The sequence below is a fragment of the Protomyctophum bolini genome (genome assembly GCF_963924005.1).
Source record: "Protomyctophum bolini genome assembly, contig: SCAFFOLD_156, whole genome shotgun sequence".
Lineage (NCBI taxonomy): Eukaryota > Metazoa > Chordata > Actinopteri > Myctophiformes > Myctophidae > Protomyctophum > Protomyctophum bolini.
This window is the reverse complement of record NW_027665802.1, coordinates 103,762-128,495: the sequence shown is the minus strand read 5'-3', so window position 1 is coordinate 128,495 and position 24,734 is coordinate 103,762. Positions and strand designations below refer to the sequence as shown.

At 42.7% G+C, this 24,734-nt stretch overlaps 1 protein-coding gene across 2 annotated transcripts; it reads left to right on the top strand.

The window, feature by feature from the left end:
• Positions 1 to 3,834: 3,834 nt before the first annotated feature.
• Positions 3,835 to 24,260, top strand: LOC308312156 (rab11 family-interacting protein 2-like). 2 transcript variants are annotated; one of them, XM_080794552.1, is made up of 6 exons: positions 3,835 to 4,581; positions 13,844 to 14,292; positions 15,202 to 15,562; positions 18,015 to 18,078; positions 23,705 to 23,755; positions 23,965 to 24,260. In XM_080794552.1, the coding sequence occupies exons 1-6, from the start codon at positions 4,229 to 4,231 to the stop codon at positions 24,136 to 24,138; spliced, it is 1,452 nt and encodes a 483-aa protein (XP_080650678.1). In that variant the 5' UTR covers positions 3,835 to 4,228; the 3' UTR covers positions 24,139 to 24,260. The 2 variants fall into 2 exon arrangements, with proteins under 2 accessions (XP_080650678.1, XP_080650677.1); XM_080794551.1 differs by lacking the exon at positions 23,705 to 23,755 and having other exon boundaries at positions 23,914 to 24,260.
• The last annotated feature ends 474 nt before the right edge of the window (positions 24,261 to 24,734 follow it).

Here is a 24,734-nt window from a genome sequence, read left to right as displayed (position 1 = left end):
TTAAAAATGTTTTCAAAATCCTGACAGTTTTCTGAAAAATCTTATGTTTCTGCATATCAGTGGTTCTCAATATTTCATGTCAAGGACCCCAAAAAGTATATGTAATATGCCTGCTTTTATAGTGTATAGATTTGTGTATAGAAGGTGCTATAGTATATAAAATTATAAATAAAGTTATTAACTTTATTTAACTTAAAGTTACTAAATACTAACTTATTATTATTTTTATTACTGAAAATAGGTTAAAAAAACACAATGATAAAATGATTTAGACAAAAAAAACTATCATCCCAATATACTGTGTTGGATTACATACATTTACATGCATTTACTTGCATCTGTGGCAAAACAAACCATGGCATGTTCAGAAAGCGGTTGGCATTATAATAGCAATAGTAAACGGTTGGCAATAGTAAACGGTTGGCAATAGTAAACAGTTTACTATAGTAATACTAAACGGTTGGCATTGGCAGTAATAGCAATAGTAAACAGTTTACTATAGTAATACTAAACGGTTTACTATAGTAATACTAAACGGTTGGTATTGGCAGTAATAGTAATAGTAAACGGTTTACTATAGCAATAGTAAACGGTTTACTATAGTAATACTAAACGGTTGGCATTGGCAGTAATAGCAATAGTAAACAGTTTACTATAGTAATAGTAAACGGTTGGCAATAGTAAACAGTTTACTATAGTAATACTAAACGGTTGGCATTGGCAGTAATAGCAATAGTAAACGGTTTACTATAGTAATACTAAACGGTTGGCATTGGCAGTAATAGCAATAGTAAACAGTTTACTATAGTAATACTAAACGGTTGGCATTGGCAGTAATAGCAATAGTAAACAGTTTACTATAGTAATACTAAACGGTTGGCATTGGCAGTAACAGCAATAGTAAACGGTTTACTATAGTAATACTAAACGGTTGGCAATAGTAAACGGTTTACTATAGTAAACGGTTTACTATAGTAATAGTAAACGGTTGGCATTGGCAGTAATAGCAATAGTAAACAGTTCACTATAGTAATAGTAAACGGTTGGCATTGGCAGTAATAGCAATAGTAAACAGTTCACTATAGTAATAGTAAACGGTTGGCATTGGCAGTAATAGCAATAGTAAACAGTTCACTATAGTAATAGTAAACGGTTGGCATTGGCAGTAATAGCAATAGTAAACAGTTCACTATAGTAATAGTAAACGGTTGGCATTGGCAGTAATAGCAATAGTAAACAGTTCACTATAGTAATACTAAACGGTTGGCATTGGCAGTAATAGCAATAGTAAACAGTTTACTATAGTAATACTAAACGGTTGGCAATAGTAAACGGTTTACTATAGTAATACTAAACGGTTGGCATTGGCAGTAATAGCAATAGTAAACAGTTCACTATAGTAATACTAAACGGTTGGCATTGGCAGTAATAGCAATAGTAAACAGTTTACTATAGTAATACTAAACGGTTGGCATTGGCAGTAATAGCACTAGTAAACAGTTTACTATAGTAATACTAAACAGTTGTCATTGGCAGTAATAGCAATAGTAAACGGTTGGCAATAGTAAAGGGTTTACTAGTCATAGTAAACGGTTGGCATTGGCAGTAACAGCAACTATACTGTCGTCATATTAGATAGTCAATGTGCTAAACATGCCAGATCACCCAGCTGTGCATGTGTCCTTTTTATAAAATGCAATTTGTTCATGATGTTTTTTTGCATTGCACACAAAACGGCCTGGCCGTTTGAGTCAACAGCAATATGGGTGGAAAAGGCAGACATGCATTTGATTCAGTCCTAAATCTCTTTTTTTCTCTCTCTCTCCACAGCCTAATATTTCACTAAGCCCATAGCATTTCATTTACAGATGCACTCTTGATAAGAACAGTAATCCTACTTTGATGGATAGCCCGAGCTGAACCGCAGGCCGTCGGTATGTACACACACACGGCAGGACGATAAAAGCAGCCCCATATAGGCAGGTGTGTTTGGTTAAGATGTACTTGTCAAGTAGGGTGACATGCACGTTTTGTATTCGTTTAAGTGCAGCCCTCTTATCTGCACCTCCACGTCCTCCATGTCCCGTCCCTCTCACGGAGACAAAGGACGTCCACCATGTTTATAATGTTTATATGGCCTCATACCTCCTTCATGTCAAGTGCCACATGCAGCCACCACCCCCCACAACCATGCCCCATCCCATCACATGAACACACACACGCATGCACACGCACACGCACACGCACACACGCACACACACACACACACACACACACACACACACACACACACACACACACACACGCACGCACACACGCACACACACACACACACACACACACACACACACACACACACACTCTCTCTTTCTCTCACTCTCTCACTCTCTCCAAAATAAATATGTAGTATCATAGCGATTAAAGTTATGCTGACTGCAACTGCTGCCCTGCTGCACAGTGCACACTGTAATAATAATAATAATAATAATAATAATAGCTCAAAGTGCTTTACAGAGCAATGGAGAAAAAAAAGAAAAGCAAGGCAAAGACAAGCAGTAATGCAATACAGTGAGGACATGAATAACAAAAAATAAAAGATCAATTAAAAGCAATGTTGTAGAAGTCAGTGTAGACTAGAGGTATACTGTATATCTGACAGTATTTCACACATGAAATACTGAGAGAGAAAAGAAAAGAGAGAAAGAAAGAAAGAACGAAATAGAGAACGAAAGAACGACAGACAGACAGACAGACAGACAGACATAACTCAATCAAATAAGAATATTCGTATTCCTACCATAGTACTGTAAGCCAGGGGTGGAGCTTGAACTCCCGACGTCACACAAGGAAGTGAATCAGCCGGGCTGGAGCCTGGAGCTGTGTGGGAGAGAGAGAGAGAGACAGCAGTATGAGCATAATATTACAGTCAGACATGGATCTGATCTACAGCTGTTAGCTGTCCTTGTTGTGGCTCGGATCACAACGCAGAGATGACAGAGAGTAGCCAGTCCTCGTTGAGGAAATGATTGACTTACTGTCAGTGAAAATGGCATCGAGGTATGTAGAGATCAGATGTACAGTATGTATCTGAGTGAGTGGGAGCTCACTTCACTTGCATGGTGGTGGATGGTGGCATGCTAAGTGCGTTAGCCGTCCTAAGCTAACACTATAGTGCCATTCCTTAACACTAAAGTCCTGTGTTTATTTAATATTGCAATGGACGGACGTGGATTAACATGCCGTTTATAGCATGCTTCTAAGCGATGCAAAGTTGTAAATATCTACTGTATATTATCTAGGCTGTTACTGTATCCATGACAAAACTATACGAGGAGCAGATAGCATGCTGTGTGTTAGCTGTGTGTGTGTGTGTGTGAGAGAGAGAGAGAGAGTGCTACAAACGCTATTTTGATGAATTGAACAAGCTTGGTGGACCCTCTTGTAATCAAGTGTAATTATAATGCTTTATTGGGTCGTCCACTCACAGTTAACAGTCTTTGTATTGAGTTGTGCTGGAAATTGTACTGTAATTCTGCAAACTCTGTTAATACATATTTAAATCAAATCAAAAACGCAAGCTAAAACCATTAGCTCGCAGCAGCAATGTCAGTGTTCTGGTCTGGCATTGTGAGTCATGTTGTGTTAGTTAACTCACTGTGTTGCTGGGAATGGTAACGATGCTCTCATCTCTATCTCTCTCTCTCTCTCTCTCTCTCTCTCTCTCTCTCTCTCTCTGTCGGACACGTTTCAGATGACTCAGCAGTATAGTAGTGGCTTCATGGACATTTTGTGATGCTGCTGAAACATACAAAAGGATGAAGCTAGCAGCAGCTCAGCCTGTCAGATCTGTCACCATCATCCCTCTGGAAGTCTGCTACCACTACTGTTGTTATGCACATATTAATATTAATATTATTAAGACACACTACAGTAACAAACACATGACCAATGAAGCACCATAATGATGCATGATGAGCGGATGGTTCTTGTTTTGTTAGTTTTTTTTGTTTTTGGACAGAGAACGTTATGATTAAATAAGGACACCAACAGATGTCATGTAATTGGAAAATTAATATATTTTTTAGTTTCACATTGACATAGATTTTTGAATGGCTGACGGTTAGCACACACACACACACACACACACACACACACACACACACACACACACACACACCCACGACACGCACACACACACACACACACACCCGACACACACCCACCCACCATGTCACTGGTGGAACAGTCTCAGAAGTGGTTCCCCACCCACGTCCAGGCCACCGTTCTCCAGGCGACCACGCTGCAGCCCAAGGGCAAGAATGGCACCAACGACGCCTACACCATCATCCAGCTGGGCAAGGAGAAGTACTCCACGTCCGTGGCCGAGAAGACCCTGAACCCGGTGTGGAGGGAGGAGGCGTCCTTCGAGCTGCCCGGGCTGCTGCTGGAGGGGAACCCGGAGGTCTACGAGCTCTGCCTCATCGTGATGCACCGCTCCCTGGTGGGCATGGACAAGTTCCTGGGCCAGAGGACCGTCAACCTCAACCACATCTTTGACAACAAGGAGCGGAGGAAGATCGAGTAAGTGTGTCGTGTTGTGTGTGTGTGTGTGTGTGTCCGGCACAAAGTCCAGTTCTTCTGCTGCTCGATGCACACGTACAGTACCAGTGGGTTTTTAACCCATTTCATATCGAGGTCCATTATTTAAGCCACCATTTAGCTTTAGCCTCGACGCAAACGCGAAACTATACAATATTGTGTTTGTCGGATAAGATTTTGTCCACAATTCCTTCCAATGCAGCGGGGCAGCGGTGGCCGAACGGTTTGCGGAGCGGTCTTGATATCGTGAAGGTCGCTATAGTTCGTATCCCCGGACCGGCACGTTAAAATGACCACCGCTGAAGTGCCCTTGGACAAGGCATTGAACCTCTACCATGAAATGTTCTATGAGCAGGGCCTGGCTGTAAACAAGTTCTTGAGCTTAGTCCAGTTACCCTGGGTAAACATAGTACCTTTCCTTTCCTTAGTCCAGTTACCCTGGGTAAACATAGTACCTTTCCTTTCCTTAGTCCAGTTACCCTGGGTAAACATAGTGACTTTCCTTTCCTTTGCTGTATTGATGTTGGTACCATAGGAGATGGTATACCCGGGACGGTCCATTTGGTTTCATTTCATTTTACGCTCTCAAGAGTTAAAGATCGATACTGTATACCATAACCGCCCAACTCTGCCCATCAAACCAGTATTGTACACACAGTATACTGTATTAGGCTAGTAGTATCACTGTTGCTTGTAAGGGAGTCACGGTACAGTAGGGAAGAGTGTACTGTCCCTGATGTCATCGCTATAGGGACACATGCATCAGTAAGCAGGAACTGGGCGTGGCAATGAAGGACCGGGAAGTCTGACGTGGCATTGTTGTGAAATCCATGATCTCGACCGCGGTCGAGAAATAATGATGATGATGATGATGGCATCTCTGTGAGGACTGGAGGCCCATCGGCTTTCAGATGTGTTTGCAAACTTTGCATGTTTGTATAGTAGAGTAGACTTAATTTATTTTGGTCATTAAAACAAATCAATACAGTGCCTGCTTTTTTTTTGGGAAAATAAACATTGACCAAAAAGGTGTAGGCTGAAGCCTAAGCTTATAGTGCCTACCCTTCTAACAGATAAATGGCTTTCATAATCATCACTGAATGTTCACATGCTAGCATGTAAACATTCAGTGATGATTTTGACGAAAAATGTTTGCAGACTACCTTTTTCCACTGATAAACTAAATAAAAACTAAGCTATGATGATTAAAACTAAGACTAAATGTGTTGAGAGTTTCGTCAACAAATAAAAACTAGACTAAAGTGTTAGGAAGGGACTAGTCGTCACTAGTGGACAAGAGATCCAGTATAAGTCATTTTTACAATGCCGTCACATGCTGAAAATAGCCGATCTACAAGCGTTGTGAGCTTGTAGATCGGCTATTTTCAGCATGTGTCATTACGATGGCATCAAGGCCCGCCAAAATGCATTTTAGTCGACTAAATCAACTGTAGATTTAGTCGACTAAACATAAGGTTTGAAAACGATTCAATGACTAAAATGTATGACCAAAACTAAAATGCAGAATTTTCTGCTAAAACAACACTGATTAGATTGTATGTACAGAAGCGTACATGATGTCACTGCACCGGTCGACCAATAGCAGCTCATACTGTAGTATATTACACAAATCACACCCGTGTGAAGTGAGGGGCGCTTTACCGACCCTTATCATCTTACATAATCATCACGATAATCATAACATAACATCATATGCCGATTTGCTCAGTGACGATAACGTTTAATTAGAATGCCACCGATGTGATCCGTTTGTGTTACTTTATAAATACTTTTCCTACTGAATGACATGAGAACATCGTCAGGGCTCGGTACTGTACTGTACTGTACTGTACTGTACTGTACTGTACTGTACTGTACTGTACTGTACTGTACTGTACTGTACTGTACTGTACTGTACTGTACTGTACTGTACTGTACACTGTGGGATTGAAAGTACAGTATAGTGTACAGTAAGGGGTGGCCACACTTTTTTGATTTGAGAGCGACTTTCAAAAATGACCAGTTCAACCAGTTCTACCCTCCAGAAAAGATATGATCCCATTGCTGAAACTAGTTTAAAAATATATGTTTAGGACCATGAAATACTGAGATGTGCCGGCAAAGCCTTTGTGATCTACTGGTAGATCACAATCTACGTTTTGGGCACACCTGGTGTACAGTATAGTGTACAGTAAGGAGTGTGTAGAGCTGTGCTGAGTGACACAGATCTGTTAGTGGGAGGAGGAACAGACACTATAGGAAGGGAGGAGGAAGTGGGACATTATTTGAACAACTGTCGGTCATTCTTTCTTGTGCAGAATTGGAATTTCTGGTTGTATTGTGTTGTATTGTGTCTTTAACTGCTCTGGTAACAATACACACATATTTAACTGCTCTGGTACAATACAGTGAATACACACATATTTCAGAACCGGAGTTGTGGGTTAATTTTAGACCTGAGGACGTATCTACAAAATGTCTTCTAAATCCTGACAGCTTTATGAAAAACCCCTCTGTTTCTATATCAGTGGTTCTCAAACTATTTTCATGTCAAGGGCCCCCAGAATTATATGTAATTGGCCCCCCGGGACCCCCGATCTCAATATATGTTGTTCCAGGTGAACAACATAGCACTCGGTCCTATGAGCTTGTAGATCTGCTATTTTTTCCAAAGCTAAAGTATAGCATAATGCTTAAAAACACCAAAGGGATTCCCGCCCAGAATGGGTTAACCTAGAATAGCCAATCTACAAGCTCACATATAGCCGATCTACAAGCTCACAAAGACATTGTGAGTTGTGACATGTTGAGCTTAGATTATTATTTATTATTTTTATTATTTATTTTTTTAAATACATTTTTATTTCATTTTTAGATGAAAGGCACAGGTACAGGCATACAAAAAAATGCACATAAAACATAATTCAAATTCTTTGCCAACTACAATCAGTGGCTTGCCCCTTAAAATCCTACCCCCAAACCCCAGCACCAACCACCTTTGACCAAAAAAAGAGAAAAATATAGTAATGATTATAACAATTAAATACAACATACAACATAAAGCTAGATATTTTTTTGCATGCCCTGCATTGCCCCAAATAGGGATGAGAGGGTGAAAGTGTGTTTTTTAAGAGTTCTACTACTGCTTCTGATTTGTCATAGTGAGCATTCACACCTTGGCTATTTTATCTTTTACTTCTCTTTTCCCATTCTAATCTATGAGTCTGAGATAGCCTCTTGCCTTTTATGTTTACTCTTTGAATCACTGTTGCATTTTCTTATCACTTTGCTGTTTGATTTGTAGCTCAAACATGTTTTTTTGATGGTAGTGTAGTGGTACAGTACTGTAGGCCTACTGGGATATTATCACATTTATGCCTGACGTCGAAATTTATAAAATCTCTTCTAAATCCTGAATTATCTGTATTTGGCCAAGGACCCCCCCATTTGAAAATATGTTGTTCCAGGGACACCCCCCCCCCAGAAGCAAAGATTTGAGCAAAAAAAATGCTCTGAAATAATATTATATTCAAAGATTTGTGCCACATTTTCACGATTTTTTCAAAAATAGCAGACCTATACAAGCTCGTAGCGCGGCACTCAGTGCCGCGCTATGAGCTTGTAGATCTGCTATTTTTAAATAGCTAAAGTATAACATAATGCTTAAAACACCAAAAAGGGTTCCCGCGCAAATTGTGTTATGGGCGTAGCCTGGTTTGGAACTGGTCTAACAAGGAGGTTTCTTTATGATTCCTTCTATTCAGCCCGCGTACAGTTGGTGGAAAGTAACTAAATACATTTACTTAAGTACTGTACTTATTTGTACTTTACTTGAGTATTTCCAAATTTCCAAATACTTTCACTTCTACTTCACTACGTTTTGGATCCAAATATTGTACTTTTACTCCACACTACATTTAATTGAAAACTTTACTTACTAAGTTACTTTAGTTACTAGTTACTTTGGAGATTGGAGACCAATTCCAGCCCTATAAACATTTTTGGCCATTTGAAAATAGCAGATCTACAAGCTCACAAGACGCATAGTGAGCTTGTAGATCTGCTATTTTCAAAAGATTTTGTACACATGTGTTGAACTTGTGAAATTCTGCAATAGGAATACTTTTGCTGATACTTTTGTACTTGATTACATTTTGAATAATGGGACTTCTACTTGTAACGGAGTAGTTCTACATTGCAGTATTTATACTTTTACTTAAGTAAAACACTTGAGTACTTTTTCCCACCACTGAGCCCATACAGTTCATTCAGTAATGGAGTATTTCCATGTTTAGATACCGCAAATACTTGTCTCTGGTTGTTGCGACGTGCGAGGTCTTTGTTTGTGTGGTTTCTTTATTGGTTAATAACTGAGTCAAGAATAAGCCTAACTATGAAATGTGTTACTGTCTGTCTCTATTGTGTTATGATTTACACGGATGTGGGTTTTGGTGCGATGCTCTGCCATGTTAGACCAACATGTCCTGTTAGTCATTCTTATTAAGTTGAACCCACATGGAAAGTATTTTTAGAGATGTTGAAAGAAACTACACACACCCGTCCCATAACACAGCCTAGGCTTATTGCGAACGCAATGAGCACTAACTATGAGACCTAGCAGATCATGTCTGTCTGTCTGTCTGTCTGTCTGTCCCGCTGTTACACCACCTGCCCGCCACCAGAGGGCACAGCTGTATCACACACAAAAACACACACGCACACACACCTTAACTTAAAAAATCTTAACTTAAAAAAAATTACTTAAAAAAACAACACACACACACCTTAACTTAAAAAAAATTAACTTAAAAAAAATAACTTAAAAAAACCCAAATATGTACGAGCTGCGTTCGCTTCCCGCGTTTGCGCGTCTTACTTGTTGTATGTATGGAGGCGTGTGGTCTGTTAGCTCTAAAAGCACAGGGTCAGACAGTCAGTCACACCCATATGCAGTTGCTTTATTTAAAAGAAAAGAGAATGACCAGTCTGTGTCGTCTGGTGTTAATTAGCTCACGGCCACATTTCAGCTGCATGCGATGCGAGGAGAGGACATTAGCACACTTCCCTTTCTTTCTGTTTTTTTACCCATCAGTTGTGGAGAATCACAATATGTCATAATCAGTGGGGATGGTTGTATTTGTTTTAGGTGCTGGAGCTGATGCACCTCCAGGGCTCTCTCTGTACAGTTTAAAATATGGCACTGTAATGTAATGGATATGATGAGGCCTCGTTCGTAGCTGGTTGGCCTAATCCCACACTGTAGAGAAACACTGACAATGAGGCTTAACTCCTTCTGGCCGGGAACCTCCTTTTGGTGTTTTAAAGTGTCTATGTTATGCTTTAGCTATTGGAAAAATAGCAGATCTACAAGCTCGCTATGAGCTTGTAGGTCTGCTATTTTTGAGAAGTTGTGAAAATGTGGCGCAAATCATTGAAATATATATTCTTTCAGAGCGAACGTTTTTAACTCGAATCTTTGCTTCTGGGGGGAGGGGGGTCCCTGGAACAACATATTTTCAGATGGGGTGGGGGGGGAGGGGGGGGACATACAGATAATTCTGGGGGTCCTTGACGTGAAACAGGTTGACCTGTGACCACTGACATACAGTAGAAACATGAGGGTTTTTTCAGAAAACTGTCATTTTCAAACAGACATTTTTAGAGAATCTGATCTCAGGTCAGAACGGGTTAAATTCCAGATACTGTATCCATGCCGTACAGTGGGTCCCGTGTTGCCACCCCGGACCCCCAGACCCCAGACCCCAGACCCCAGACCCCCAGACCCCGGCCCGGCCCGGCTGCAGCAGTGTGTTTTTGAACTGACATATTGGGGAGGAAAGGAAAGAGTCCGTCGTCTCCATATCCCAGCAACGCAGGGCAGACCCTAATTATCGCACACCTGTGTTTGTTGACTGTGAGGAGGTTCCCAGCGGTCCGGGTAGAGAGTGGGAGTATTGTGGTTCCGAGCCCAGGGAGAGTTTATCTTGGCCTTGACACGCAGCGCAGGCACGTTGAAGTACAGCGAGCGGATCGGGGCGGCCCCAGAGCTGCTGCTGCTGCCGGGCTGGGGCGCGCTGGCTGGCTGCTGTGATCAGGCTCAGGATGGTGTGTGTACGAGGCCACGGCATGGGAATTAGCCCATTCAGGACGGGGGTCGGGAACCCCCTTTTGAAGCATTATGTTACACTTTAGCTATTGAAAAAATAGCAGATCTATAAGCTCATAGTGCCGCTCTACTATGAGCTTGCTTTTTGAAAAATCGTGAAAATGTGGCGCAAATTATATATTCTATCACAGCGAACGTTTTTTAAACTCAAATCTTTGCTTCCGGGGGGGTACCTCACTGGAACAACATATTTTCAGATGTGGGTCGATAGCCAATTACATATATTATGAAATAGTTTGAGCACCGCTGACATAGAAATATTGGTTTTTCAGAAAACTGGCATGATTTAGAAGACATTATTGTAGAATCGAGCTCGAGTCTTAAATGGGTTAGAACCTTTTCATCATGTCATCTGAGACGGTTAGACGGCTCTGACGAACATGTACTGTAGACTTAGGTCTGTAGCCTAGCCCTAGACGGTTCTGACGAACATGTACTGTAGACTCAGGTCTGTCTTCATCAGGCACTGCCGTCACTTATCCCTCCTTTAGAAATATATCTTAGGATAACATTAGCATTTAGGACTTTTTTTAGAATCAGCCTCAACGTTTTCTGAAAAACCCTCTGTTTCTATGTCAGTGGTGCTCAACCTTTTTCATGTCAAGGACCCTCATAATTATCTGTATTTGGCTGCGGACCCCGCCCCCCCCCCCCCATCTGAAAATATGTTGTTCCAGGGACCCCCCCAGAAGCAAAGATTTGAGTTAAAAACGTTCGCTCTGAAAGAATATATAATATATTCAAAGGTTTGCAGCACATTTTCAAGATTTTTCAATAATTCCTATTTTTCAACAGCTAAAGTATAACATAATGCTGAAACACAAAAAGGGGTTCCCGTCCTGAATGGGTTAACCACATCAACCCTGATGTTCTTATTCTGGGGCATTGCGACGTGTTGTGAGCTTGTAGATCAGCTATTTTTTTGCTACCAGTCAATCGACGATGTATTTTCTGTAGTGCTCAAGTGGTTCAGTCACACTGACTAGTATTTTGAACGAGGATTTCTTAAATACGTTGCAAACTAACAACTTGCAAAGCCTGTTAAAAAAATAAAGGCCTTGCCTTGTATGAGATGTGCTTCTCATTAGCATGTATGAACTGCCGGTTTGTCCTATAGCGTGGCTTTAGTGTATGAACTGCCGGTTTGTCCTATAGCGTGGCTTTAGACAATTTCCCAGTCGCTTGTCGTTGCAGATCTGAACAAAGGCCAGATTTGTGCAAATGTCACCTTTTTATTTTTGCTTCACAGTGAAGGCATAAATCCCATTACTTCCAGTGGAAGAAGCACAGAGGGTTAAGCAAATAGACGCCAGGAAGAAAGCAGCTTGAAATGGAGGCCACGTGTTCTTCTTGCAGAACGCCATTTTCTGTGTTCAGTTTGCAAAGGGATAGTGTTTATCCTTTTTGAATAATACATGGATGGTTACTTATTACCTTTTTGTTTTTTTTAACCCATTTAGACCTGAGGACGATTCTACTAAATGTCTTCTAAATCCTGACAGTTTTCTGAAAAACCCTATGTTTCTATACGTCAGTCGTTCTCAAACATTTTCATGTCAAGGACCCCCAAAAATATATGTAATTGGCCGCCGACCCCCATCTGAAAATATGTTGTTCCAGGGACCCCCCAGAAGCAAAGATTTGAGTTAAAAAACGTTCGCTCTGAAAGAATATATATTCAAAGATTATTAGATATAGCAGATCTACAAGTTCATAGCGCGGCACCGAGTGCCACGCTATGAGCTTGTATATCTGCTATTTTGCAATAGCTAAAGTATAACACAGTGCTTAAAACACCAAAAGGGGTTCCCGCCCCAAAATGGGTTTGTGTCAAGAAAGGTTGAAATGATTCAGGCCTGTGTATTTGTGTAGCATTCGGAGAACATGGAACGATCCTTCTCTCAAATATATGCACCACGTAATAATGAAAACATGAACAGCTATGTCCGTGGGCCATTGTCTTTTGTTTCTTTCACATTGTTTGTATTTGGTCCTAATCAGCTAATCAAATTATTCGGATTCTTAAGATTTTCACACTTCATACTTTAAAACCCATTCTGGACTGAAACCGCTCTTGGTGTTTTAAGCATTATGATCTACAAGCTCATAGCACTTGTAGGTCTGCGATTTTTGAAAAATCATGAAAATGTGGTGTAAATCTTTGAATATATATTCTTTCAGAGCGAACGTTTTTAACTCCAAATCCCTGGAACAACATATTTACAGATGGGGGTCGGCGGCCAATTACACAATACCTTTTAGGGTCCTTGACATGAAATATTGAGCACCACTGACATATAGAAACATGAGGTTTTTCAGAAAAATGTTAAGATTTAGAAGAAGACTTATTCTTTTTTTTCCGACATCAGGCCTAAATGTTTTAATATCATTTTACAATATAAAATGTAGAGCATACCTATTTACACGCACCTGGGCAGTGAGTGCAGAGGCCAATAAGGCAATCGTAGAAGGAGGTATAAGGGGCCGCACACCATTATTTTGGTAAAGAATTACTTTATTGAATAACCGACAACGTTTCGATCTTAGTAGATCTTCGGAAACGTTGTCGTTTATTCAATAAAGTAATTCTTTACCAACAGAATGGTGTGCGGCCCCTATACCTCCTTCCATAATAGAAAATGTAACTAGTGATGCGCCGAATATTCGTCTGCAGAAAATATTCGGCAGAAAATGGCTAAAAATGCTTTTTCAGCCTATTCGGTTTCGGCCCGAATAGGCAGAAAATATATCACCGAATAGTGTATGCAATTAATGCATTCAAATGAGCTGAATAAATGTTTTATGGACCCATAATAGTGATTGTTATTTAAGTTAAGTTTTGCCATAACCATTTATTTTGCCATAAATCAGGTAGCTTTAAGGTACGGTATGGCCATGATAGCAATGGTAGGAAAATATATATATAATATGAATCATATCATTCGGATAGTCGGTTTTCGGCCAACTGTTTTCTATATTCGGTATTTGGTTTGGGCCAAGAATTTCCCTTTCGGTACATCCCTAAATGTAACCATGCACCCCTCACCCCCCTACCCTCGCTATCCTCTCCCTGTCCAGCTGGTACTCGCTGGAGTCTCGTCCGGGGAAGAAGAGGAAGGAGCGCGGCCGCATCCAGGTGAGCATCCAGTTCGTGCGGAACAACATGACCGCCTCCATGTTCGACCTCTCCATGAAGGACAAGCCCCGCTCGCCCTTCTCCAAGCTCAAGGACAAGATGAAGGGCCACCGCCGGAGCGACGCCGGCTTCTCCGACACCTCGTCGGCCATCATGCCTCGCTCCTCCGCGCTGCTCTCCGACTCCTCCTCGGAGCCTCGGGAGTACCACCACCTCCCCGTAGACGCCCCAGAGCACCACGGGGGGCAGCCCGGGGAGCAGCCCAAGGCCCCCAAGAGGTCCCTGCTGGCCGGGTCTCACCACAAGCTGTCCGCGGCTCACTCCATGTCGGACCTGATCGGAACCCACTTCCGCCCCAAGCTGGACTCCATGAACTCCATTGAAGAGATGGGTGAGGATTATATTATGAGCATTCTCCGTTTGTTTGTTTGTTTAGCTATCGGAAAATAGAAGATCTACAAGCTACAAGGTACAAGCTACAAGCTCATAGCGCAGCACAGAGTGCCGTGTTATGAGCTTGTATAGGTCGGGGAGGAACTCCTTATATGGTCAGCACACTCTATAGTAGGGAGGATTATCACAACAAAACAAAAAAATAAGTGATATTTGAATTAAGTGAAATCACTGAATATACCTTTTAAGTCCAAAATGTATGGATTTTGTCACATCCAAAAAGTACAGCAATGTGTGGACATAAAAATCTACTTGAGTGATACAAGAGCCTTTCCCTTTGTCACCCCCTACAGTTCCCTCCAGGCACCACATGGGTCCAGTATTACAGTATGACATTATCCTTCCACTGGGAAGTCTTTGATTTTGGACTTTGCACCACTTTGCAACCATAAGATCCTTATTCTGGGAGGAACATTCTACAAGCTCACACCGTATCGTGATGTGTTGTAGAGATTGCAGAGCAGCTACTTTGGGGCTAAGAGCAGAGCTGACCCCCCAGTAACTCAGTTTACTAAGTATAGATGGAGGGTTTACTTTAAAGGGACACTTCACCCTTTTTGCTAAAAAGTATATGTTAATGACGTTTAGAACACTTTCTTGGGGTCTTTTTGTGTGTAATATGTGTTTTTAGATATTTTAGATTGTAGCAGTGAGCCCAGTGTCTCTGATGTCATCATCGAAGAACTACCGACATAGAAACATAGCTTTTTCAGAAAACTGTCAGGATGTAGAAGACATTTTTAGAATCTGATCTCAGGTCAAAATGGGTTAACTCAAGCTGGAGGTTGCGCGATGGCAGGCTTTCAGTCAAAATCTGGTCACACATTATGCGTGTTTCCTCCAACAGGTAAAGACCACACGCGTTCCCAGAGCGAGGTCCCCTTCCAGGACGGAGGAGGAGAGGCGACGCACGGCGACCCGTTCAGCGACATCAGCGACGGCCTGCCGCAGAAGTACGCCACGCTGCCGCGCAACCGCAACCCCTTCGAGGGGGAGACGACGGCGGGCGGGGGGCAGCTGTGGGACCGCAAGGACAAGAAGGAGAAGGTCAGCCTCCTGGAGCGCGTGACGGGGAAGAAGGACGGGCGGGGCAAGGGCCACGCCGGGGGGCGTTCGGGGAGCTCGGGAGACATCCACTCCTCGCCCCAAAACCCCTTCAGCAGCGACGGAGATACCAACCCCTTCATCTCCTCCGGGTACAAAGCCAGGTTAGAACACTTATTTTTTAACCCATTCTGACCTGAGATCAGATTCATACGAGGTTTCCACTGGACACACACACTGGTCTGATTAACCCATTCTGACCTGAGATCAGATTCATACGAGGTTTCCACTGGACACACACTGGTCTGATTAACCCATTCTGACCTGAGATCAGATTCTAAAAATGTCAGTCGTTCTTCGATTTAAAAAAAAATAGCAGACCTACAAGCTCGTAGCGCGCCACTCGGTGGCGCGCTATGAGCTTGTAGATCTGCTATTTTTCAATAGCTAAAGCACGACATGATGCTAAACACCAAAACGGGTTCCCGGCCAAAATGGGTTAATATATTTTTTATCCCACGATTTTGTAACCCATTTTCACCCCTGTGTCAATCATCTAATGTGATCCTGGGCTCTACACACCCTCCACCAACCTAGTCCCCATATATGGGGGGGACAAGGGGAGAGCAACGGACTTGAACTCATGCTTCCTTCATGCCTGAGTGTCCAAGTTGCTCCTTTACAACCTGACAGGGGGGGAGTTTCCCTGGTTGGACGTCGTAGCGTGTGGAAGGAACACGTTATTCCAACCAGTTCCTTTCCCCTCCATCAGGCGCCCCGGCTGGCCAGGGGGAGGCAGTTTAGAGACCAGGATTACTGCATGTTTTTTGTGAGGGTACCTACCCTATATAACTTATATTAGAGATTAAAAGCACCTATTTTATTTATTTTAGAGATGGTTCATCGTGTGTAGACCACACACACCCAGTGGAATGTATGGAATGCATGATTTGCTACTAAAAGACAACTTAATACTCCCTAAGGTTAATATCAGCATCAAAGCAATACTTTAAATACTTATTTATTAGCACATGCATTTTACACATATTTCAAGGTGTTTTTTAATTAAACGGTTTAGTTATTTGAGGACAATAATGATGTAATAAGGCTTATTAGCCATGAGGGATCCTTTTAAATTCTGTTATTTATTCTGACCCACTCCGATGCGTATGTCCGTGGCTGCGTATGACGTAATGATTAATTTGTGCTATGTGATATGGCATTGGTTTCAGATTACATACATGTATACATTAGGGGCATTATACCTTTAATCCACCCTGACACTGAAACATATCATTATTACAGTATGTCACCATTGAGAGCCAGTTATATACCCTGGCATTGGTACATATCTGCATCATGTCATACGCTGCTATGGGACATACGCATCAAACGACCCACAGTATACTGCTAATCAACTTAAAAATGACATATACACATATACATGTATATGTAATCTGAAACTATATCTTTATTACGTCACCATTGCGAGCCAGAGATTTGAAAGTTGGTAGCGGTCGACAGTACTTGCGCCCTCTGCTTGCGAACTAGTAGGTCATTCATGGCCTACTAGTGTGCAAAGCGCAAGTAGGCACTCGACAGAGGGCAGTTCTAGTTTTGTTTAAGTTGTCTTTAAATACAGCTGCTCTGGTACAATACACACATTTCAGTCGTTTCTCCTCCTAACGTACTGTATTGTTGGGAACACTTCAACTATAAGTTCTGTATAATGTACAGTATAATGTACTGTATTGTTGGGAACACGTCAACTATAAGCCATCCGTATATCCATGTCCCTCATTCCACAACACATGTACACTAGCCCATTTAGGCCCGACGTCGAAATTAACAAAAAAAAAAAGTCTTCTAAATTGTTTTCTGAAACACCTCATTTACAGTTTCTGTATCAGTGGTGCTCAATATTTCATGTCAAGGACCCCCAAAAATATGTAATTGGCCACCGACATTATAAAATATGTTGTTCCAGGAACCCCCCTCGCAGAAGGGGGTTCAGAACACTCAGAAGCAAAGATTTGAGTTAAAAAACGTTCGCTCTGAAAGAATATATATTCAAAGGTTTGCGCCACATTTCCACGAATTTTCAAAAATAGCAGACCTACAGTATACAAGCTCTCGGTGCCGTGCTATGAGCTTGTAGATCTGCTATTTTTCAATAGCTAAAGTACAACATAATGCTTTAAAAACACCCAAAAAAGGGTGGTTCCCGTCATGAATGGGCTACAGTTGGTGAGCTGTGTGGCTGAGTTGTGGTTTTATCAGAATGGAAGGTGTCATTAGTGGTTCTTTAGAGAGCCCTGGCCAGATAACAGAGCCCTCAGAGCTACGGTAATGAGATCTTCCGGAGAGATAGACTACCCAATTAACCACTTATCTTTATGAAGGCTCTAGTCTATCATTCTTAATGCAGGAGCTTAGTGGTCATCTGTGTTCAGACGAAGGGGGAGTCGAGATAGAATGTTTGATAGATAGATAGATCTTTATTTGTCATTGCAACGTGTACAACGAAATGATACAAAATTGTGAGTGTGACGGACGCGAGACGCAGGGTTTCATAGTAAATAAATGACAATAACTTATTGTACATTATTTTTGCAGTGATAAAAAACCGCCCATGGGCAAACAGGGACGCAAACCCAGAGAGGACTACAGCAAGAAAAAGGTAAAAAAAAATGTTTATTTTGTTTGTGTAGGTCTTGGTTCTCTTATCCACTACAGGGTGGAATGGTATACACTATACACAGTATACAGTAAGCCTGGCTAAAGTGTGATCGGTGCCAGGTATGCACGTGGGAAAGCTACAGTTTTCTACTGATTACAGTCAGTCTGTTCTGATTTTATCCTTTATCTTTTGGATTTGGATGAGCCCTGGACATTTTATTGTGCCCACGTCTGACTAAAAGTTAGCCTCGGAAACCCAGACGTTTTTATTTCCAGGGAGAAAAAAAAAGGTCTGGGACCGAGTCAACTTCAATTCGGCATACAGTAGCGCAAACGTTGATCACTCTCTGCTGATTTCTGATCGTCTGCACTTTTGTTAAATTGACGCACACACACACACATACATACACATACATAATGTATATAATAATATCATATGTCCCCAATGACACTTTAATTAGGACTGACAAAAGCAATGCTTTAATTGTATCTGCATTGGGAATTGAGCCTCCTTTGACATTTCTTGTTACTTAGGGAGGTTGATCTCCTGTGAAGTGTTCAGAGGTGCCGTTCCACTAATTGGCAGCTGAAAAACATCCTCCATCAACTCCAATCTGATCCTAATTTGAGGCAGTGTGAAATTTCGGTGTCAAAGGTCAGACATAACAGATGTGGATGTGACTATACAGTGATTCAGTAATTGCAGCTTTTGATTTTTTTTTATCGAAGAGCGGGATTCAACTGCTGACATATTTTTTACTTTATATTTACCCCCCCCCCCCCCACACAATAAATAAATTCAGTTTATGTACATGTGAGGGTACCTACCCTAGGGGACACGGGGAGAACATGTGAGGGTACCTACCCTAGGGGAGAACATGTGAGGGTACCTATACCCTAGGGGACACTGGGAGAACATGTGAGGGTACCTACGCTAGGGGACACTGGGAGAACATGTGAGGGTTACCTACCTACCCTAGGGGACACGGGGAGAACATGTGAGGGTTACCTACCTACCCTAGGGGACACGGGGAGAACATGTGAGGGTTACCTACCTACCCTAGGGGACACGGGGAGAACATGTGAGGGTTACCTACCTACCCTAGGGGACACGGGGAGAACATGTGAGGGTACCTATACCCTAGGGGACACGAGGAGAACATGTGAGGGTACCTACCCTAGGGGACACGAGGAGAACATACTTAAACAACATACTATTTTAACATTATTTTTGCCTTTTTATATGTGATGAAGCACTTTATGTATGGAAGGTGCAATACAAATTACAGTTATTAAATAACCAAATGACATTTTCAAGAGCATCAGGAGGATATTGCGGCCTATTATTACAGTGCAAAAATTGGTATTGGCATGGTAGGAGTTTGAACGGTTTGCTTAACCCATTCTGGGCGGGAACCCGTTTTGGTGTTAGCATTACGTTATGCTTTAGCTATTGAAAAATAGCAGATCTACAAGCTCATAGCGCGCCACCGAGTGGCGCGCTATGAGCTTGTAGGTCTGCTATTTTTTTTAAATCGAAGAACGACTGACATTTTTTAGAATCTGATCTCAGGTCAGAATGGAAAACTGTCAGGATGTAGAAGACCTTTTTAGAATCTGATCTCAGGTCAGAATGGCTTAAGTGACGTCTAAATGAGGAGGAGAACGTTGATAATGGCTTTCCTCACCTCGCCTCGGCGGGCGTTGAGGAGGGCTGTCGGTACGGTAGCCACACGTGGCCCCGTGTACGTCTGCACAACGGCGTTCGGCCAGCGAGACAGACATGGCAGTTCCTCCATTTCCTCTCCTTTTCCAGGCCCTAATTAACCACCCAGGGGGGAGGGGGGGGAGGAGGGGGAGGGGGAGGACAGCGAGAGATTTTCAAAGGACGGAGCTTTTAGATTCTCAAAGCTGAGCTCATTAGAAACGGTAATGAGACAACTGGAGAATGCCAAGTGTGTGTGTGTGTGTGTGTGTGCGTGCACGCCTTATCTCCCTCTCCTCACTACCGATCGCACAAAAATGCTCATCATTACTCGGCCAGTTCATGGTCACTTCCAGGCCTGTCACCAGCCACTATACAGGTCTTGATTACCCTGTGTGTGTGTGTGTGTGTGTGTGTGTGTGTGTGTGTGTGTGTGTATGTGTACGCGTGAGCGTGTGTGTGTTGCATTTGTGTGTGAAACCAACATCCACTTCCCTGTGGCTGTCAGCACTCGGGGGTTGATTTACGCTTGGTTGCTGGCCAGCCGAACACGGCCGGTCTCTACAGCTCAGCTCGTGAGTCCAGCAGCTTCTTGCAGATCAGCGCTTTTTTGGCAAGCGTCTAAATGTATAAATCACCCTTTTATTCCCGTCCTCAAATAGGCTAAGACTGATTATCTCATAACTGTGATACTTTGTACTGTTTGCAAAGAACCACTTACTGTACAGTGTGTTTTTTTTTTTACTTTACTCACAGTAGATGTAACGGCAACAAATATTACTTTTTGCTTTGTGGAATTCTTTCAGTCCATAATAGTCCATTATTGTATTGTAATTGAAGCCTCTGTAACTTTATTAATAATTAATAATAATAATTAATAATAATAATTAATTGCATTTTATAGCGCTTTTCCAAGTGCTCAAAGCGCTTTACAAAGGTTCATTCATTCATACGTTGGGAGGTGAAGCGGCGAACAGTCGACGCCAGCGTCCTCACTTCCCACATTCACACACCGACGGTGGCGAGCTCACACCGACCGACTCACTGGAGGCAACGTAGGGTTCAGTGTCTTGCCCAAGGACACTTCGAGCCGGGATTCGAACCGCTGACCCAAGGATCATTGGACGACCAGCTCTACCTCCTGAGCCACAGCCGTGCAAGCTTAAATGGACAAAAATACAGGATTATATCAGCATGCAAAATCTCTATTAATTAAGTGACAAAAAAGAACGTTGAAATATGGAGATCCCAGGGTTCTGCCCGACGACCGCGACTATAAACCAAATCGATTGGACAACATAGTGAGGAGAAAAATGGTTGAGGGTTTAACAGTTTAGGCTTTAGAGTTTTCTTCATTTTATAGTGGGAGTTTTGGGTGGTAGATAGACTGTAATCAATGCTTAGTTTGATTTGAATTCATGAAAAGCTACATTGACGTAGATTAATTATTTGCCTACCCAGGGAACTCTTGACTGTTATTTTAACTCTGAAACTCTTTCAAAGTTATAGAAACACTCAGGATTTTGTCTCTTACAGTGAGTCAGACCATTGCATTTCTATCTACACTTTGCACTATGTCCCAAATGAAGTTTCAAAGAGTAAAATCTCATCCAAACGCTCAGTGATCTTACGGTGTGTCGACTAAAATGTCTTCCTGAAGACACAACTTTTGAGGTGAATTATAAACGACTGCATTAGCTCTCACTGCACATCGCTGCAAAGTCGTTTAGGGTTCAAGGGATATAGGTGAGATTGTGTACATATAATAAATCAACTGTGGCTTTTGGTGAAATGTGTCCTTAATCCATTCAGACCTGACTGACAGTAGATTCTACAAATGTCTTCTAAATTCTGACAGAAAAAAACATATGTTTCTATGTCAGTGGTTCTCAACCTTTTTCATGTCATGGACCCCCAGAATTATCTGTATTTTGGCCGCGGACCCCCATCTGAAAATATGTTGTTTCAGAGACCCCCTCCCCTAAGAGGCAAAGATTTGAGTTAAAAACGTTTGCTCTGAAAGAATATATTTTGAACGATTTGCGGCCAACATTTTCAGGATTTTTCAAAAAATTGCAGACCCGAGTGCCACACTATGAGCTTGTAGATCTGCTATTTTCCCAATGGCTAAAGTACAACACGATGCTTAAAGCACTAAAAGGGGTTCCCGTCCAGAAGGGATTAACGGAGCTGATAAGATACGTCCGTTTTGTCAGTTCCACCGTTTGTTTCTCTCATCGTCTTTACACATCACTAGTAGCCTGACGAGAGCCTGGGAGTGGAAGCGATAAGCTGGGTATTTTAACCCATTCTGACCTGAGATCAGATTCATACGAGGTTTCCACTGGACACACACTGGTCTGATTAACCCATTCTGACCTGAGATCAGATTCTAAAAAAATGTCAGTCGTTATAAATAGCAGACCTACAAGCTCGTAGCGCGCCACTCGGTGGCGCGCTATGAGCTTGTAGATCTGCTATTTTTCAATAGCTAAAGCATGACATGATGCTAACACCAAAACGGGTTCCCGTTCAGAATGGGTTAAACAGGGTGCTCCCTATCCGTTAGGGGAGGATGCACAGTCCTGAAGTGATAGTGTGGTCCCTCATTAAAAAGCCTTCCAGATCTTCTCGTGCACATGTTGTACCATAACACCCTGGTCCCGCAGCAGTGTCCCACAAAACACCAAACCTATTTCCCTAGGGAACATAAAACAAAGGACCGTTTCAGCGTCTGTAATTGTCGTAATCAAAAGTGCTAATACTGTATACAGGCATTAACCCCTGTCTGTCTGTCTGTCTGTCTGTCTGTCTGTCTGTCTGTCTGTCTGCTACCGCTGTTGGGCTATAATATAGATTATATCTTGACAGGCATACTGTAGGTCGTTTAAAATGAAGTAGGCCACAAACCTCTGCCTGTGCCATGAACTCATTTTGGATTAAAAAGTTACAGTTTTTCTCCTGAACAGTCTTGCCGTCTCTGTATCAAAAAGAGACACACACACACACACACACACACACATGAGAGAGAGAACGCAACATGAGGTTTTCAGAAACCTCTTAGGTTTTTCAACAGTGAAAAATCTTGAAAGTGTAACATTTTTGAATAGTTTTTTAAGAACACATGAAATCTTCTCTTCCAGCCCCCCCCCCCCCCCCCCCCCCCCACACCCCACATCGTCAATCCATATCATTTTCAGGTTCCTCCAAGTTTGAGATGGCACTTTGTAGAATGAATAGAACGGGTTAAAGGGAACCTTTCCACTCACTGGTTTTATCCATTTAACTTTTAGTATATTTTTGTGTTTTTTCAGCAGCCTGTTCTTCGAGGTGCAGGAACTCCTGAAGTCCATTTAACTACAGTATGTTGTGTTCTCCAGGAGACGCCCCAGGAGAGCGTAGCGGCCTACAGCGCCCTGTCCTTCGAGGAGGTTTAACTACAGTATGTTGTGTTTTCCAGGAGACGCCCCAGGAGAGCGTGGCTGCGTACAGTAGCCTGTCCTTATCCATTTAACTACAGTATGTTGTGTTCTCCAGGAGACGCCCCAGGAGAGCGTAGCGGCCTACAGTAGCCTGTCCTTATCCATTTAACTACAATATGTTGTGTTCTCCAGGAGACGCCCCAGGAGAGCGTAGCGGCCTACAGTAGCCTGTCCTTATCCATTTAACTACAGTATGTTGTGTTCTCCAGGAGACGCCCCAGGAGAGCGTAGCGGCCTACAGTAGCCTGTCCTTATCCATTTAACTACAGTATGTTGTGTTCTCCAGGAGACGCCCCAGGAGAGCGTAGCGGCCTACAGTAGCCTGTCCTTATCCATTTAACTACAGTATGTTGTGTTCTCCAGGAGACGCCCCAGGAGAGCGTAGCGGCCTACAGTAGCCTGTCCTTATCCATTTAACTACAGTATGTTGTGTTTTCCAGGAGACGCCCCAGGAGAGCGTGGCGGCCTACAGCGCCCTGTCCTTCGAGGAGGTTTAACTACAGTATGTTGTGTTTCCAGGAGACTCCCCAGGAGAGCGTGGCTGCGTACAGTAGCCTGTCCTTACAGTATGTTGTGTTTTCCAGGAGACGCCCCAGGAGACCACAGCGGCCTACAGCGCCCTGTCCTTACAGTATGTTGTGTTTTCCAGGAGACGCCCCAGGAGACCACAGCGGCCTACAGCGCCCTGTCCTTCGAGGAGGTGGTCCAGGAGCTCCTGAAGCAGAAGGAGGTGGTGAAGAGGAAGGACGCCCAGATCCGAGAGCTGGAGGACTACATCGACAACCTGCTGGTGCGCGTCATGGAGGAGACGCCCAGCATCCTACGGACCCCCTATGAGCCCAAGAGAAAGGCGGGTAAAATTTCTAAAAAGTAAAAAAAAAAAAAGGAGTTCTATTATAGGCAACAAAGTCTTCTGCACACCTATTATATGCGCTGAGACGGGTGCGTAGCCCGTAGGGCAGGGCGTGATGTACTCAGAAGACCTGCACATGAGGTGCAAAAAGACCCAGAAAACCTGCACATAAGGTGCACAAAGACCCATAAGGTGCACAAAGATACCGCACACCGTCGGCACCTCCAATACGAACTGTATTTAGACCTCCTTCAGGATGCCTGAAGGAGGTCTTTGACCGAAACCTTTTCCCATTTACCCATTTTGACCTGAGATCAGATTCAGATCAGATCAGTTTTCTGAAAAGGCTATGTTTCTTTATGTCAGTCGTTCTTCGGTTTTTTTTCCAAAATAGCAGACCTACAAGCTCGTAGCGCGCCACTCGGTGGCGTGCTATGAGCTTGTAGATCTGCTATTTTTTAAATAGCTAAAGCATAGCATAATGCCAAAACACCAAAAGGGGTTCCCGCCCAAGATGGGTTAAATAAAGTTCGTATTGCAAAGTGCATGAGTATAAGAAGTTCAAAAGAGTTCAAAAGAAAGATAGAACAAAGTGTTAAAGAATAATAATAATTAAA